Source organism: Ornithorhynchus anatinus, chromosome 5 (assembly GCF_004115215.2).
Source record: "Ornithorhynchus anatinus isolate Pmale09 chromosome 5, mOrnAna1.pri.v4, whole genome shotgun sequence".
NCBI lineage: Eukaryota > Metazoa > Chordata > Mammalia > Monotremata > Ornithorhynchidae > Ornithorhynchus > Ornithorhynchus anatinus.
Window position 1 is genome coordinate 46,905,843 of NC_041732.1, and position 15,900 is coordinate 46,921,742.

At 47.8% G+C, this 15,900-nt stretch overlaps 1 protein-coding gene across 3 annotated transcripts in view; it reads right to left on the reverse strand.

Annotated features, from left to right (window-relative positions):
- The window catches only part of ARIH1 (ariadne RBR E3 ubiquitin protein ligase 1), an 87,250-nt gene extending 71,382 nt beyond the window's left edge, over nucleotides 1–15,868 (reverse strand). For 2 of the 3 annotated variants that reach the window (XR_003759667.2, XR_003759666.2), the window contains exon 1: nucleotides 15,417–15,824. Coding sequence is in view for 1 of the 3 variants with exons in the window: in XM_029064292.2 (XP_028920125.1) it covers nucleotides 15,417–15,824 (408 nt within the window). In the remaining 2 variants the exon portion in view is untranslated. Of the gene's footprint in view, nucleotides 1–15,416 lie in introns of all 3 variants that reach the window. The other variant, XM_029064292.2, reaches the window with a different exon arrangement.
- Between the last annotated feature and the right edge of the window lie 32 nt (nucleotides 15,869–15,900).

Genomic DNA, 15,900 nt, shown 5'->3' on the forward strand with positions numbered 1-15,900 from the left:
CTGTCCCACGTGGAGCTCACAATGTGAGGCACTGAATCCCCATTTTACAGATTCTACAGAAACTGAGGCAGAGAGAAGGTAAGTGACTTGCTGGAGGTGATGCAGCAGGCAACCATCAGAGGTGAGATTAAAACCTAGGTCCTCTGACTTCCGGCTTAGTGCTCTTTCCATTAGGTCACATTACCCAGTTAAACACTTCGGGAATCAAAACGTGGCTTCCGACTGCATGGCCCAGCAGATACGATCCCGGCAACACATTTGATGGAGGAAAAGATTAGGGAGCAGCACCAAGACCTCTCAATAAGATTTACATGGACTTTATGAAAACCTGTGACACCATTACTCGAGTCACTTCACTTCTCTGTTATCTCATCTGTAAAATGGGAATTAAGACTGTGATTCAGGAGGATATGAACTGAGGACAAACTGACAACCTTCTATCTACCTCCAGCACTTAGCACGTGCCTGGAACGTAGTAAGTTTCTTAACAAATGCCATAAAAAAAAATCAACATCAACAGATGCAATGGATAGAGTAAGAAGCTAGGAAAAGTCAGAAAGACCTGGGTTCTAATTTCAGCTCCGCCACCTGTCTGTTCGGTGAACTTGGGCATGTGGGACAGGGACTGTGTCCAACCCGATTAGCTTGTATCTACCCCAGAATTTAGGACAGTGTCTGGCACATAAGAGTTTAAACACCGTAAAAAGAAAATACAAATCAATAGACCTGGACTCTGGGAATTATCTAGAAAATCTGATTGCCCTGAAAAGTTAAATGACTGAGACTTTGCGATGGCATGGCTGATTATGTCAGAGCAGGGGGTACCCTGACCATTCCTCGTCATTAATGAAGACAGTAACGCACGATGGGCCTGGACCTGTTCAATTTCTCTCTGTAGCCAAGCTGAAGCGCTTAGTACAGTGCTCTGCACAAAGTAAGCCCTCAATAAATACTATTGAATGAATGTGACAAGAGACTTGGAGGCAGGAGCTGGAATACAATTCTAATCCCCTGGGAAATTTTTCCAACTTTGACTTAGCATCAAAGTCCTAAAAATATTATTCAAGAACGGCTGGATGCAGACAACTGCACCCTAGAGGCAGACGTCCAAGAAAACATGCAGATTATTTCAAACTGTTTCACCAAATCGCCCAGGCAAATGGGGCAGGTGATAAGCCTACAGAAAATCCCAGGCAATGTGTCATCAGCCCGTACCGAGACAGCCATGCTGGAATCTTTGGGCCGGATTGGCAGGTGATCCTCAGGTGTAGAGACCAACTAACTACAAGTCCCAGCGGCTAGGACAGTGCCCCTCCCGTTCTCTCGTCACGGCAAGCCATGAACTCCTGCGGTAAGGTGGGCAGAGGAGGCGCACACTGCCAAGTGCGCGTGCGGTCTTCACCCACTCTAGTGCCAGGAGCGGAACTAAGTCACCCCATTTGCAGAGCCATGAACCTTCCACTACACCAAAGGCCATCGATCCATCACACTGATTAAGTGCTTACTGCGTGCAGGGAGCTGTACTAAGCGCTAAGGGAACACTACAACATAAGAGTTGGTAGATATGTTCTCTGCCCACAACGAGCTTAGAGTCTAATGCTTACCACAGAGCATTAGGGGAAGGCATCCCCGTAACCAAAGAGCTGTACTGGCAACCCACTAACTAAAGCGGTCACGGAATTTTGCCTCCTAGGCAGCGCACCGTCCAACCAAGTAACAATAGACGGCAACAAGGCTGAAAATTGAATCAAGAGGACCGGTACTTCCTTTGGGAGAGGGTCCGACGGAATTATGACGGCAGCGTGGTATTAGGTCCCAGACCAAAGGAAAGCTCTACGGAGCTGTAGTCTTCCAACCTTCTCTGGCTACGGCAGCTCCCATCAGGGTCATTTACGGGCCCTAATCCACATCAAAGGGGCAGCCCAGGATGAAGATCAATGAAGTCAGTCGCCAAGTTCCGAAGCTACGCTCACTGCGTCACAACTGGACTGGTGGGACCTGGGATGCGGACGACAATCGGATACCCAAACAAGCCGCGGGATGAGGAACCGATTATGGGAACCCGGGAGCAAAGAGAGAGGAAACACTTGAAGGCTACAATAAAACGAAGCCTTAGATGAGGCTGCATTCCAGATGAAAAATGGAAGTCAATTACTGCAGATGGACCTATATGACAAGAAGGGAATGCTTCGGACCTGAGGTTTTGTAAGGACCACAGTGGGCAGGGAACATATCCTCCAACTCTGCAATATTGTACTCTCCCGAGTGCTTAGTACAGTGCTCTGCACACAGTAAGCGCTCAATAAATGACTGACTGAGAGGCAAGAGGATAAGCACCAACAGATGGATCTCTTCCCACCAACCCACAGCCCTGGATCGCCTCCATGTTACCACTTCCTCCACTCTTGTGCTTGAACCACAGAACGCTGCTGGTGGAAACTCAGACATCAGACCACCTTGTTCAGAACTTAAATTCATCCCCAGTTACTATAACTCTGCCCTCTCCTCTGCCCAGTGATACTTCCCCCATTCTTACTGACTTCCATGTCCTCTTCAAACCCTGTTCACCTGTCCTCCTATCGCTTGCTCTGATGACCTCGCCACCTACTTCATTAATAAAACTGAAACCATAGGGCACGATCTCTCTAAAATCTCCCTTGCACCTCTCTAGTCCCTTCTAGTCCCCATCTTCGAGACTCCCATCCTTCCCAGACGTAAACAGACCTCCCCATTCCTCTTAAAATCTACACCCTTCACCTGCACCTCCAACACTATCCCTCTGCACCTTACTAAAAACATTTCCCCTCTCCCTTTTCGCCTTCCCTGACCATCTATAACCACTCACTCTCCAATGGCTCCTTCTCCCCTGATTTCAAACATGATCATGTATCCCCTTTCAAAAAAAAAAAAGCCTCTCCTTTGACCCCGTGGTTCCCTCCAGTTACTGCCCTATCTCTGTCCCACCAACCCTTCCCAAATTCCTTGAGCAAGTCAACTACTCCTACTGCCTCCACCTCCTCTCCCTCCAATTATTCCTTCAGTCTGGCTTCTGCCTCTCCACCCCATGGAAAATGTCCTCCTATAAGTCACCAATGACTTCCTACTTACCAACTGCAATGTCCTCTATTCCATCCATTTCCTCCTCAACATCCCAGCTGACTTCACCACTGTGGACAACCCCCTTCTCTTGGAAACACATTTTTTAAAAATGCTATTTCTTAAGCACTTATGTGTCAAACACCGTTCAAAGTGCTGCGATAGGTACTCGTTAATGAAGTTTGTCACAGTCCCTATCCCACGTGGAGCTCACGGTCTAAGTTGGAAGGAGAACATGAGAACTGAGGCACAGAAGTTAAGTGACTTACCCAAGGTCACACAGACAGCAACTAGTAGAGCCAGGATTAGAATCCAAATCCTCTGACTCCCAGGATCGTGCTCCTTCTACCAGGCCATGCAGCTTCCCCCTGACTTAAAAAATGCTCTCTTCTCCCTGTTCTATCTCTCTGGCTGTTAATTCTCAATCTCTTTTGTGGGCTCCTCCCTCTGGGTCCCACCCCTGCCTGGGACTACCATCCCAACTACCATCTTTAGGTGGGTAATTCCTACCTGTGCCTCTCCAGCCCTGACCTCTCTCCTCCTCTGCATGTTCCCATTTTCTCCTGCCTTCAACACATCACTATCCGGACGTCTTGCTGACACTTCAAACTTAACATGTCCAGAACAGAACTTTCCATCTTCCCACCTAAGCCTTGGCCTCCCCCGACCTTTCCCATCGCTGAAGACAACGCCACTATCCTCTTTGCATCACAAGCCCGTAATCGCGGCGTTAGCAGGCATCTCATTCAACTCACATATTCAATCTATCACCAAACCGGTCGGTTTTTGCTTCAAAAATATCCCCGAAGCCCACTCTTTCCTCCCCATCCAAACTGCTGCTACCCTGATCCAAGCACTTAATGTCCACCTTAACTACAGCATCAGCTCCCCTCTGACCTCCCTCTGCCTCCTGTCTCTCCCAACTCCAGTCTTTTCTTCATTCTGTTGCCCAGGACGTTTTTCTAGAAAAAACATTCTTTCCACATCACCCCACTCTTCCACTGGTTGCCCGCCGACCTCTGTATCAAAAAGAAACACCTTACCTTTGGCTTTAAATCCCTCGATCCAACTCTCCCCCATCTCAGCTCGCTGATTCCCTATTACAACCCAGTCTGCACACTTCGTTCCTCCAACGCCACCTTACTAACTTCACCTCAATCTCATCTTCTAGACTGGGAGCTCGCTGTTGGGGAGGGATTGTCTCTCTCTCTTGCCCAATTGTACTTTCCAAGCGCTCAGTACAGTGCTCTGCACACGGTAAGCGCTCAATAAATACAAGCGAATGAATCTATCTCGCTGCTCCCCCTTTGTCCACGATTCTCCCTCTTGCCTGGGAAGCCCTCACCTCCTCATGTACAACCGACAACCACTCTCCACACTTTCAAAGGCCTACTAAAATCCCATTTCCTCCCAAATGCATTCCCCTAATTTTTGCAGTGGTGTTTATTAAGCACTTACTATGTGCCAGGCACGGTACTAAGCCCTGGGGTAGATAGTAACAGTCCATATCCCACATGGGGCTCACAGTCTTAATCCTCATTTTAAAGGTGAGGTAACTGAGCCACAGAAGTTAAGTGACTTGCCCAAGGTCATATGCCAGAACACAGGTCCTTCTGACTCCCAGGGCCAGCAGTACTTATACACATATCCATAATTTTAATGATTGCCTGCCCCGGTAGACGGTAAGCCCCTTGTGGGCAGGGAATATCTATCAACCCTGTCTGTATTCTCCCAAGATCATAGTACAGTGCTCTGCACACGGCAAGTGCTCAATAAGTATCACTGTCAGACATATTTTTGAAATAAGGGCGTACTAAAATCCAGAAAAGTATCCCCACTATTCTTCTATTATACAGACAGAATTTGAGATTGTAAATTCATACGTGGTTCTTTGTATTCATAAAAGACATTACTGCCAGTGTACTACAGCTCAAGACGGCACCCTACACAAATTACACTATTGTGTTTAGAAAGCAAAATATATAAGCAGAGAGAGGCAGAGTGAGCTAGTGGAAAGGGCATGGACCCGGGAGTCAGGGGACCTGGGTTCTAATCTCAGCAGTACTACTTGCTTGCTGCATAACCTTGGGCAAGTCGATTGACTTCCCTGTACCTGTTTCCTCATCTGCAACATGGAGATTCAGAACCTGTCCTCCCTCCTACTTAGAGGGTGAACCCCATGTGGGACAGTACCAGATCCAATCCGATTATTTGGTATCTACCATGGTGCTTAAATAAGTGCTTGGCACATAGTAAGCGCTGAATACCACGATTATTGTTATTATTTTTGTTAGATCTAACAGTTTGAGAAGAGAGAATTTTACAAATTTTATGGGACCCACAATGCAGGCTTAGGGAAAAATAATTTCTGCTAACAGTAAAGCTATTCTTAGTCCTATCTAAGCATGAATGCTCTGGCAATAGGAAAATATACCCATTAATGCTTCATTATCCAAGGCATATTATACCACAAACCGTTAAATCATCTGACATCAATTAGCTATGTCCGGAATTTCTAGTGTACACAGAAAATACTGAAAGGCACCAGAATCCTCAGTCACATCAGGTGCCTACACGGCCAAAAGTTCTTGCTGAGTTTCCACTTTATTTTTTCCAAGCTCCAAAGTCTGCTTTCCTATGAACACAGACTCCGGTTGTTATCTGAGTTTCAGAAGAAACGGCCTTCTCTCTACTTCCAAGCCCAAGTTCAGTTGCAATGTAAACCAACTGAAGGCGGCATGGATTTCTGGGTCCTCTTCTGGCCTTACGAGGGGACCGGGCATCGAGGAGGGGTGTCCTCGACCATTCACTCTCCAAGGATCAGAAACAGGTGGATCCCAGCCAACCTCTCTTAACCATGGAAGCTTCTTCTCAGCTGGAGGATGACAAAATGGCCATGAGAAGTGGGTAGCAGAAGCTCGTACGGCGTGGTGGATAGAGCCCGGGCCTGTGAGTCAGAAGGTCATGGGTTCTAATCCCGGCTCCGCCACGTGTCTGCTGCGTGAACCTGGGCAAGACACTTTACTTCTCCGTGCCTTAGTTACCTCATCTGTAAAAGGGGGATTGAGACTGCGAGCCCCACATGGGACAGGGGCTGTCACCCACTTGATTTGCCTGTTTCCACCCAGCGCTTAACAGAGTGCCTGGGATATAGTAAGCAGTTAACAAACACCATCACCAGTACTGGAGAGGCAAGTCTAGCCCAGGGCCTGCCTGCTCCTCCTGGCACTTGCCATCATGTCCTCCTGCCCTCACTTTTTACATGGCCATTTCTGCCCTTCCAGGCCCCTAGGGTTGACACTGCTGGTAACCACTTCCTTCCAAATGCCCCCTCCTAGACATTTCCAGGCAGGCCTTACGAGACCCCAGTAAGTCAGAGGCGATCACGTGAAAATCCGACAATCAACAGCATTTATTGAGCACCTGCTACGTGCAGAGCACTGTTCTAAATACTTGGGAGAGTACGCTTAGTTACGATTCAAGAGAAAAATGTGACCAGACTGAGTCACTGCCCCTTCCGATCCCTGTAAGCTAGAGGATCTCCAGAGCTACGTGGAAGTGAGGTGCCCATTCTTGTCCCAGTCTCATCCCAGCTTGAGACCAGCCTATCAACAAGGATTGGAAAGACAATATCGAGACCCAGGATAAAGACACCAAGGGCTAGTATCTTTATCCCTCTCCAAGGCCATGTGCAGTAGACACAAGCTGCGCAAGAGATGTGTGCTCAGATCACTGAAAATGCAGAGGCTACAACTTCAATGAAGTTGAAAGAGAAAGCGTACAGTCCCAACACAACAACCACAAAAAAAGACGGGACGGCAGCATTTTTCACCCTGGACACGGTGTTAATAATGACGGATCAAATTCATTCCAAAACTGGCTTTAAATATTCTCCATGAATTTGTCTGCGAGGAGCTATTTGAAAATAAAAGCCTAAGTGTGCATTTCAGTACACCCTGAATTTGATTAACTCAAATTGCACACGATTAGCCGAATGACTGATCTGATTTAGCTTTACCTTAAAGTTTTACCTTTTTGTAGGTAGACAATGAAAGAAATTGACATTTTGGAATGTGTTATGAATTATACATAACAGGAGTATGAAAGCAGAAACAGTTTCACTAATGCAGCCAGGAGCTGAGTTTCACACCACTCAGTTCTCTCTTCTTAGTGCGTATTTCCACTGTGCATTTTGAATAGAATATTGCTGGAGAGTAAGGGCATGCTCTTTCAACAACGTTTGCCTGTCTGGATAGAACACAATGAATGGGAATGTCAAAAGAAAAGATTGCCTTGAGTGTAGGCTTCTTTAGACAAAGACCTCCGCATTAAAGGGAAGACAAAACAAGAAAAAAATTTCTACGTTTACAGCAAAAACAGGCACCTAAACAAACCAGAGTTAGTTTTTTCTGATTCTCCTTTGTTCAGGCAAGAGACACTTCTGAACTATGAATCTGTAATTTCTCTAAAATGACAGCTAATCATCCAGTAAGGTTACAAGTTGGCCCGTCACTGGAGTAGAGAGCACTCCACTGCCCATCCAAGAAACCAACTCAAGGCCCCGGCCTGACCGCAGGAGGGGCTGCCCACTTGCGGGGAGATCAGAAGACAAGCGGCACGGCGTGACGGATAGGGCACGGGCCTGGGAGTCAGAAGGTCATGGGTTCTCATCCTGGCTCAGCCACTTGTCTGCCGTGTCATCCTGGACAAGTCATTTCACTTCTTTGGACATCAGTTCCCTCATCTGTAAAATGGGGTTTGAGATGGTGAACCCCACATGAGACAGGGACTCTGTCCAACCCGATATGCTTGGATCTACCCCAGCACTTAATACAGTGTCCGACACATAGTAGGCACTTAAATATCATAAATTATTAAATTTGGAGGAGGGCAGGCAGAAGGGAGCATGACTCCATTAGCTCAAGGTTGTTCTAAGAGTTAAGAGGAAGGTTCTAGGGCAGGACAGGTCTAGGGATTTTTGAGCCTATACTATACCCCAATTCTCATGGGAAACTGAGATCAGTTTAATCGATGGAATGGAGTGGTACGATAAATGCGAGCAGAGTGTCTGTGTATGTGTGTATATACATTACACAGACACACATATAAATATAGGGAGACCTGCCTCATAGACTGTGAGCTCCTTGGGGGACCGAGACAGTGTCCTATCTGATTAGCTTGTATCTACTCCACTGTCTAGCACAGTGCTTGGCATATGGGAAGTGCTTAATTCTATTATCCTCATCCACAGTCACTGTGACACCACCTCTCAGAGCCAAAATTGAAAGGACGCTAGCAAAAATTTCAGAGCCGTCATCCAAAGGAGAGTGTGTGCCACAAACTGAAAGCATTTCTTTTCTTTCACTTGAGGGGAGGTGGAAACGGAGCCAGGAAGGCCTTTTTGGAAACTACTCTATCTGCAAGACAGTATTTTGGGGAGGGTCACCTCACCAGTACCGAAAGCTTAGCAAATATCGTAAAGGAAGCTTCCGTTATAACTTTGAACAATTTTCTGTGAGGACATGATTGAATTTTAAACACTGGCCATTCTTTACAGCACTTCACAAGCGTGCACTGGTTGGCTGTAGGTCCACCCAGAGCAGCACATGGGCATGGATTGGGCATCTGGGGCACACAAGGGCTCACGGCACCAACACCCACAGCTTCTTTGTTTTACAGGTACTGTAGCTCCCCCTTAAAGGGCGACAATACTCTATCTTATTTCATCATGACCAGAGAGCAAATGTCAAATAAGCCCGGCGTGGGCAGGGACTGTCTCTCTTTATTGCCGAATTCTACTTTCCAAGACCCTAACACAGTGTCCGGCACACAGTAAGTGCTCAATAAACACGACTGAATGAATGAATGAAATAGTGAAAATCATAGCACCGTTCAGGAAAGCAATAATCTAGCCTGGTCAGCAGCGATCAAGGGGCTCCGGAGCAGAGGGAGATGCTGCAAGTAGCAAACAGGGAGTTAAATCGGATGTACTGCAGTATCTGGACTCAAATGAGCATCAATCACATCGACATTTGCAGATGCTTCTGGCAAGGCCTTTTTTTCCCCTGAATGAATGCCCGTGTTAACACCGAACTGTTTTAAAATCTTGGTCTTTTTATTATTGGTCCATACCTACATTGTTCTTTGATTATGCAAGGTAATAGTCTGGGCTACATTGCGTTTACCACTTTTGAAAACGCCCATCATAGAGTTTGGGTCAACCATTTGGATCTTGGACATATATTAATCCACTTTACATTCATTTCCTATTAATTCCTAGAATTCATTTAGCACTCATTTACTTTCATGGAATCAATGAAGAATGCTAGCCAGGGGTTTTCATGCTTTCGATACTTGAAAAGTTCTGCCCTTTGAAGGAAGATCTTGAAGGTAATTTAAATCACTGAATAACCTAAATTGTATTGATTAAATATTATCTCTTCAGCCAACAGCTGATATACTTTCCTAATGAAAAACAGAGTGAAATTCTTTGTGAAGCCCAGCTAGCTTTTTCTAAAAGGCCCATTGGCTAAGTCAGTGTCAGCCATGACATACTTTTTAGTCCTTTTCAAGCAAATAAATATCTAAAGAATTTTACGAGACACTCACAAAAGCTACCACTGTTCAGGTTGGTTTTTAGCCTTTTTAGGCAAAATCTACTCAAAAGTTCAACTAAGAATTAACTAAACTAAAGGCAGAATAAAGTCACGCTGAATGAACCTGGGTTAGAAATGAGGAAAAGGGAAATGGAAAAACATAGAGTAGAATTTAAATAAGCTTGCATTTCCTAAGGGTCCACGATTTTCTACCAAGCTTCTATTTATAAATGGAAAAAGGTGAGGCACAGTAAAATGAACCCCAAGAACACGCTCTTCTAAGTTAAACTCTACCCAAGGAGGTTAGAGCCATCTCTTCTTATTTTTAAAATGGCCAGAAAGTCTCTTCTGTCTGAAAGAGTTTAGGATCTTCTTATCTGAAGGGAAGGGACCACTTAACTTTCTTTACAATGATCCCTATAGTATAAGAGTAAAATTATATTATCAGCTGCACCCCAGTAAGTCTAAAGTGTTTTTTTTATTATTATTAGTTTATAATGTAACCTAGTTGGTAGATACGTTCCCTGCCTACAGTGAGCTTACGGTCTCATTCTGCTGTCTGGATCATTTTTCTTAAAAAGGTTCTGTCCACAACTCCCCACTCCAAGAATCTCCAGTGACTGCCCATCTATCTCCACATCACCCAGAAACCCCTTGCTGGTGGCTGTAAAGTTCTCAGGCAGGTCACTCCCTCCTACCTCTCACCTCACTGATCTACTCCAGTCCAGCCAGCACGCTTTGCTCCTCTTGCGCCAGCTGTCCCCACCCCATCTCATCACCGACCCCTTGCCCAGGTCCACCCTCCTCCTCCATCTGTGATAGACCACCCCTCTTCCCACCTTCAAAGCCTCATTAAGGTCGCATCTCCTCCAAGAGGCCCTCCCCAATTAAGCCTCTTTCCCCGCTCCCTCTCCCTTCTGCGTCAAATATACACTTGAATCCACACCCTTTGGGCATTTGGTATTCACCCCACCCTCAGCCCCAGCAAGCCTATGTACATATCTATAAATTATTTGTTTATATTGATGTCTCTCTCTCTCTAGACTGTATGCTCGTTGTGGGTAGGGAACTCTTCTTAAGACTGCTCTACCGTTCTCTCCCAAGCGCTCTGAATAGTGCTCTACGCCCCACCTGATGGATGCACTCTGAATTTTCAGAGAATATGGCAATTGCTAGAAAAGACTTCTCTAAGCCTTACCTTTCACATATACCCTTTCATCAGTTTCCCAAAGAGACTAAAGCTAAGAGTTACCCTCAAATCCTTCTTTTCTCGCCTTCCCTCCTTTATTACGCTATTCGAATGACAGCGCTTGCCTGTCTCATTGTGACTTTGATCTTCCATACCAAAGTTTGAGGAGTAGTATTAGGACTTTCCCACTGACCAAAAGAACAAAATGAAGTGAAAGCAACTTTTCGATGTTTTATTATCGTTTGTGGCTGAATATCACCCACGCTTTCATGGCCCAGCTTATAACCCCCGCAATCCACCTACGACTGGGAAGACTTTGCCCTTCATTTTTATACCAAGGTAGATGCCTTGATCTAGATTACTGAAGTCCTAACTAAGCTACCAGAACTGTGACCTAATGATATAAGGGCCGAATGCTAGCCCTCGCCCTAAGGATCAATAACGACGACACCAAAACAAACAATGAAGGTTCAACTTTCTTGAAAAGAAACAGCTCTTTGGCTGGTCAAGGGAATTTGAAAAATGGAGCCATGCCACTTCAATACTTTTTTTCCTTCCCAATACTTCTGCATATTGTGGTGGTTTTTTTCCCTGAAAAACAGACAATTCCAAATCGAACTGTTAGATCATTCAGCTACACTCTTGCTCCGGCAGAAGAAAATCCTACAAGAGAACACATCCTAGAGGCTATTTCTACTTAAACAACTAGGATATTCAGTGTACTTGAAAGCACTTTTGACTTATCGTACAGGGACAGCATAAGAGGAAACAAAATAAGAATGCATAGATGGACAGCCTAAGGTGAATAGGTGATAAAACTCAACCCTACAAAGGCTCCAGCAACACAACGAACATGACCAGTCAAGAAACAGCTTCAAACGGAATGAAAAGGAGAACCATCCGATTGAAATGTTAATTTAAATCAGAGGTTACGGTTTTAGAAAGGAGTGCGACGTACCCTACAAACGCATCAAAATCTAATATTAAAAAAAAAATCATCAAAGGAAAGGCAGTCGGTCCACAGATGCAGAGACAACTCAATCTCAGACATTTTCCTAAAATAGAATGGAATCCAACCTCCTCCCCCAAAGAGTACTCATTACAAAAAGACGTACTACACCCTCGAGATATACTGCAAAACAACAACAACAACTCTCTAGGAATGTATTATGAAGCTATGGGTCATATTCAATACCTGTTCTCCCTCCCACTTGGACTGCGGGGCCCACGTGGGACGGGGACTGTGTCCGGCCCGATTACCCTGCATGGAATCCCAGCGCTTAGAACAGTGGGGGACAAATAGTAAGAGCTTAACAAATACCATCGTACTTTGTTGGCCACCTCCACGGGGGCCTCTCCCAAGCACGGCAAAGAGGAGGCGCTCAATACATAGGACTGACTGATTAGGACCTAATGCAGTACTCGGTCATCCAGTAAGACTTGGGAACTTTTTGATCCTGAGAATGGCAAAGCCCTACATCAGGGTATCCAGGGAAGCTGGTGAAATCTCCACCCTATCTGCCTTGCTCTGGTCTGGGGTCGTCCGTGCTGGACGAGTGACCCGTGGGCACTTTTGAGGCCTTGGAAAGGCCACCGGTTACTCATCCGGAACCCTTGGAGGCAGCGGGATGCCCGGTTGGGGACACCGCACGGGGGGTCCCAAAAACCGCTCTGGCATTCAGACCGAAAACAACTGGAATCAATAGGCACCTACTACACGCAAGTGGCCGAAGCACCTGAGGTCTCAGTGTTAGAAGTCTAGTGAAACCAAAAGAACAACAGATTTCAGCCCATCTAGCAAAGGAACAGCACTAGCAAAAGCCAAGCCAGGCGGCTCGGGAGTGACAAGCCCGGGGCCTTTACCGTTTAACAAAAAGTAGAGAGATGTTCAAATACCCAAATATTTTGATAAAACCAACTTCTATTCGAGAGCCTTTTCGGAACTAAAAGGGTAGAAATGGGTACGGACCATTTGGCAGCACTAAAGAGCGGCCTGATCAGAAAAATCCTCCTTCTAGAAAAATCTATCATCTCTCCAAGTAGCCTAATGGATTCTTTCCTTCCAAAAACTACCTGGAGAAAGAGTAAAATCTAAACTGCAGTAATCTAACCTCCATGTCGGAAAAGTTCAGGCCCATAACCACTATCACTGCTATATTCAGTCATGCCTCGGATGTGGGACGGGGCCAAAAACTGAGGGGAAAAAAAAAAGTCAGAAAGTCGGTTTTGATGTAACCATTTGAAAATAGGCTGCAATTGAGTCATGAGTTTAAAAATATTGGATGATCCAAAAGGTGTTAAACGAAGCAAACCGCTAAGTTCAAAGTTGTAGGCCCATGTCAGTTCTGACACGGTGCGACAGCAAATTAATCAGGAGGACCTGTCAAAAAGAGCGAAGAATCCTTCTACAGAATATTCACACGCTTATATTTAATGGTCCAAGGACCGAAGAACAGATTTTAAATTTCGGAAAAACGAAAACCAAACACCATGACCCTTCAGCTACTGTGCGGAACTGGAAGAGACCCTATAGGTTTGGGATTTTTTCCTTGGATTTCTATTCTATATTAGCCTGCTGGGAAGCCAAAAATTCTAGTCGGCTATTCCTGCCACCTTTCCCGAGAATCTAGGTGTGTGCTGAGTTCCTCAAACGGAAGAGAGATTTGAGAGGAGGATCTAGAGGAAACGGCTGATAACGGCCAACAGTGAGCCCTCCGAAAAATGTTTTAAAACACTGCATTGTCATCTCAGGAGGCCAAGGCTAAATGCTTTTAATCTATTTTCAAAAACAGAAATCGTTTTTTTCACTGGACACCTCATCTAAGAGAGTGCTAGTCATGGAAATACGAACACAAAGTATGCGATTTAACGTTTTTAACCCATCTTCCGTCCAGAAAAAAAAAAAAGTTTAGAACCCAGTAGTCACCGCCGAGTAACGCTTACGCTGTACGTCTACTCGGGTTTAAAATTTCATTTAGTGAGAGCCGGTGGGGGTTTTTGTGGTTTGCTTTCTCTTCCTCCGTTTCACTGAATCAAGGCCCCATTTGGATGGTCCCCAATATCGCTCAACCTGATCGGGTCTATTATTAACGACGTTTTCGGGACAAAGGAAAACTTCTTTTAATTTCCTGAAGCTCCAGTGGGGACTGGCCGGTGCGGGGGGGGGGGGGGGGGTTAAAATGGGAGGCGGTTATCAAACACCAACGAAGCTCACGAAAGGAAAAAGTCACCGGTGCAAGAAGTCCAGATCCCTACTTGGGTTTCACAGAAGCTCCTGGAGGAGAACTATTGTTGGCTGTTTTCAAAAGTGGCGGGGTGGATGGCCTGCTCTTCCCCACCCCTCGATTCTTTTTCCCCCCCGCCAGGGCCATTAAATTACGACGGTAAACTTCGCCTCTCCATCTTCGCTCGGGAGGGAGGAAACAGAGCCATCGGGGGCCTTTCCTGAGCGTTTACCGCAGGAAACGCACCGTACTAGGCGCTGGGGAGAAGAGCCCGATCCAGCAGAGTGGAGAGACGCGTTCCCTGCCCGCAAGGGGCTTCCAGATGGCCTCGCCCGATAACCGACAAGGCCCAGGGAGATGCACAAATAATAATAATAATGTGGGTGTTCGTTAAGCGCTTACTATGTGCAGAGCACTGTTCTAAGCGCTAGCACGAAAAGGGTTTTTCCTCCCCGGAAGAGGTTGGGAGGGAGGCCTACCGGGAAAGACCCACTCATTCATTCAATAGTATTTATTGAGCGCTTCCTCTGTGCAGAGCACTGTACTGAGCGCTTGGAAGGGACAAATCGGCAACAGATCGAGACCATCCCTGCCCACTGACTGTCTAATCGGGGGAGACAGAGGGACAAAAACAGCAGCAATAGACAGCATCCCCTCTCACTTGGATCCACCCGGGAGGTTGGGCACCTAGCAGGCGCTCAGCTCAGGCCGTAATTATTATTATTACTGGAAAAGCTGCGCTTATTTCCAGGTGGCCCAGGCGTAGCCCCCTCCCCCCAATCAGTGCGGCCCGGCCGTGCCCTGGAGGGAGGTTGGAGGGTCCCCCCTGAAACTTGAAATTTTTGGGGGGGGGGGGGCGGGGCAATCCTTGAAATGCTTTTTTTTTGGGGGGGGGGATTTCCCAGTTGTGGCTTTCCCGCCACGTCGGGTGGGCGAAGGCGGGCGGGGGCGCATCCCTCCTGGCCCTCCCCCCAAATCCGGCGGGGGAGAAGCAGCGTGTCTCGGCGGAAAGCGGTCACGGGTTCGAATCCCGGCTGCCCCCTCTGTAAGATTGGGGGGGGGGGTTTCAGGGGGAGCCTCCCGGGGGCCGGCAGCGGAGCGCCTTCTCTTCAGACCGACGGCACCATCATCTCGCACCCACCCCCCTAGAGGGGTGAGCCCGCCATGGGGCGGGGACTTGCGATGCGTCCGTTCCGAGCGCTTAGTCCAGTGCTCCGCACCGGGCAGGAGCTCGACGGAGGCCGCCGGACGGATGGGGGCAAAGCGGGCCCGACCCCCCCCAGTCCCCCCCGTGAAGGCCGGGCGGCTCACCTGGATGACCTCGTTGACCTCCCGGATGCATTCCACCATGTGCTGCAGGATCTGCTCGGCGGTGAGGACCTCGTAGCGGTAGTCGTCCTCCTGGTCGTGGCCGGGGCCTCCTCCTCCTCCTCCTCCGCCGCCGCCTCCTCCTCCTCCTCCGGGCCCCAGGGAGCTGCCGCCGCCGCCGCCGCCGCCGCCGCCGCCGCCTCCGCCTCCGCCCCCGCCGGTCTCCCCGCAGAGCAGCCCGTCCCGCTCGCCCCCGACGCCCAGCCCGGGCTCCACCAGCTCCACCTCGCCCAGGTCCAGGTTATCGTCGTCGGGCTCGTCGTCGTCGTCGTCGTCCTCGGCGCCGCTGTCCTCCTCGCTGCACTCCTCGTCCTCGTCGAACTCGTAGTTGTAGCCCTCGTCCGAGTCCATGGCGCGGGAGGGCGGCGGGCGGCCCGGGAGCGGGGGAGGGGAGGACGGGGGGGGGGGGGGGGGGCGGGCGGCGGCG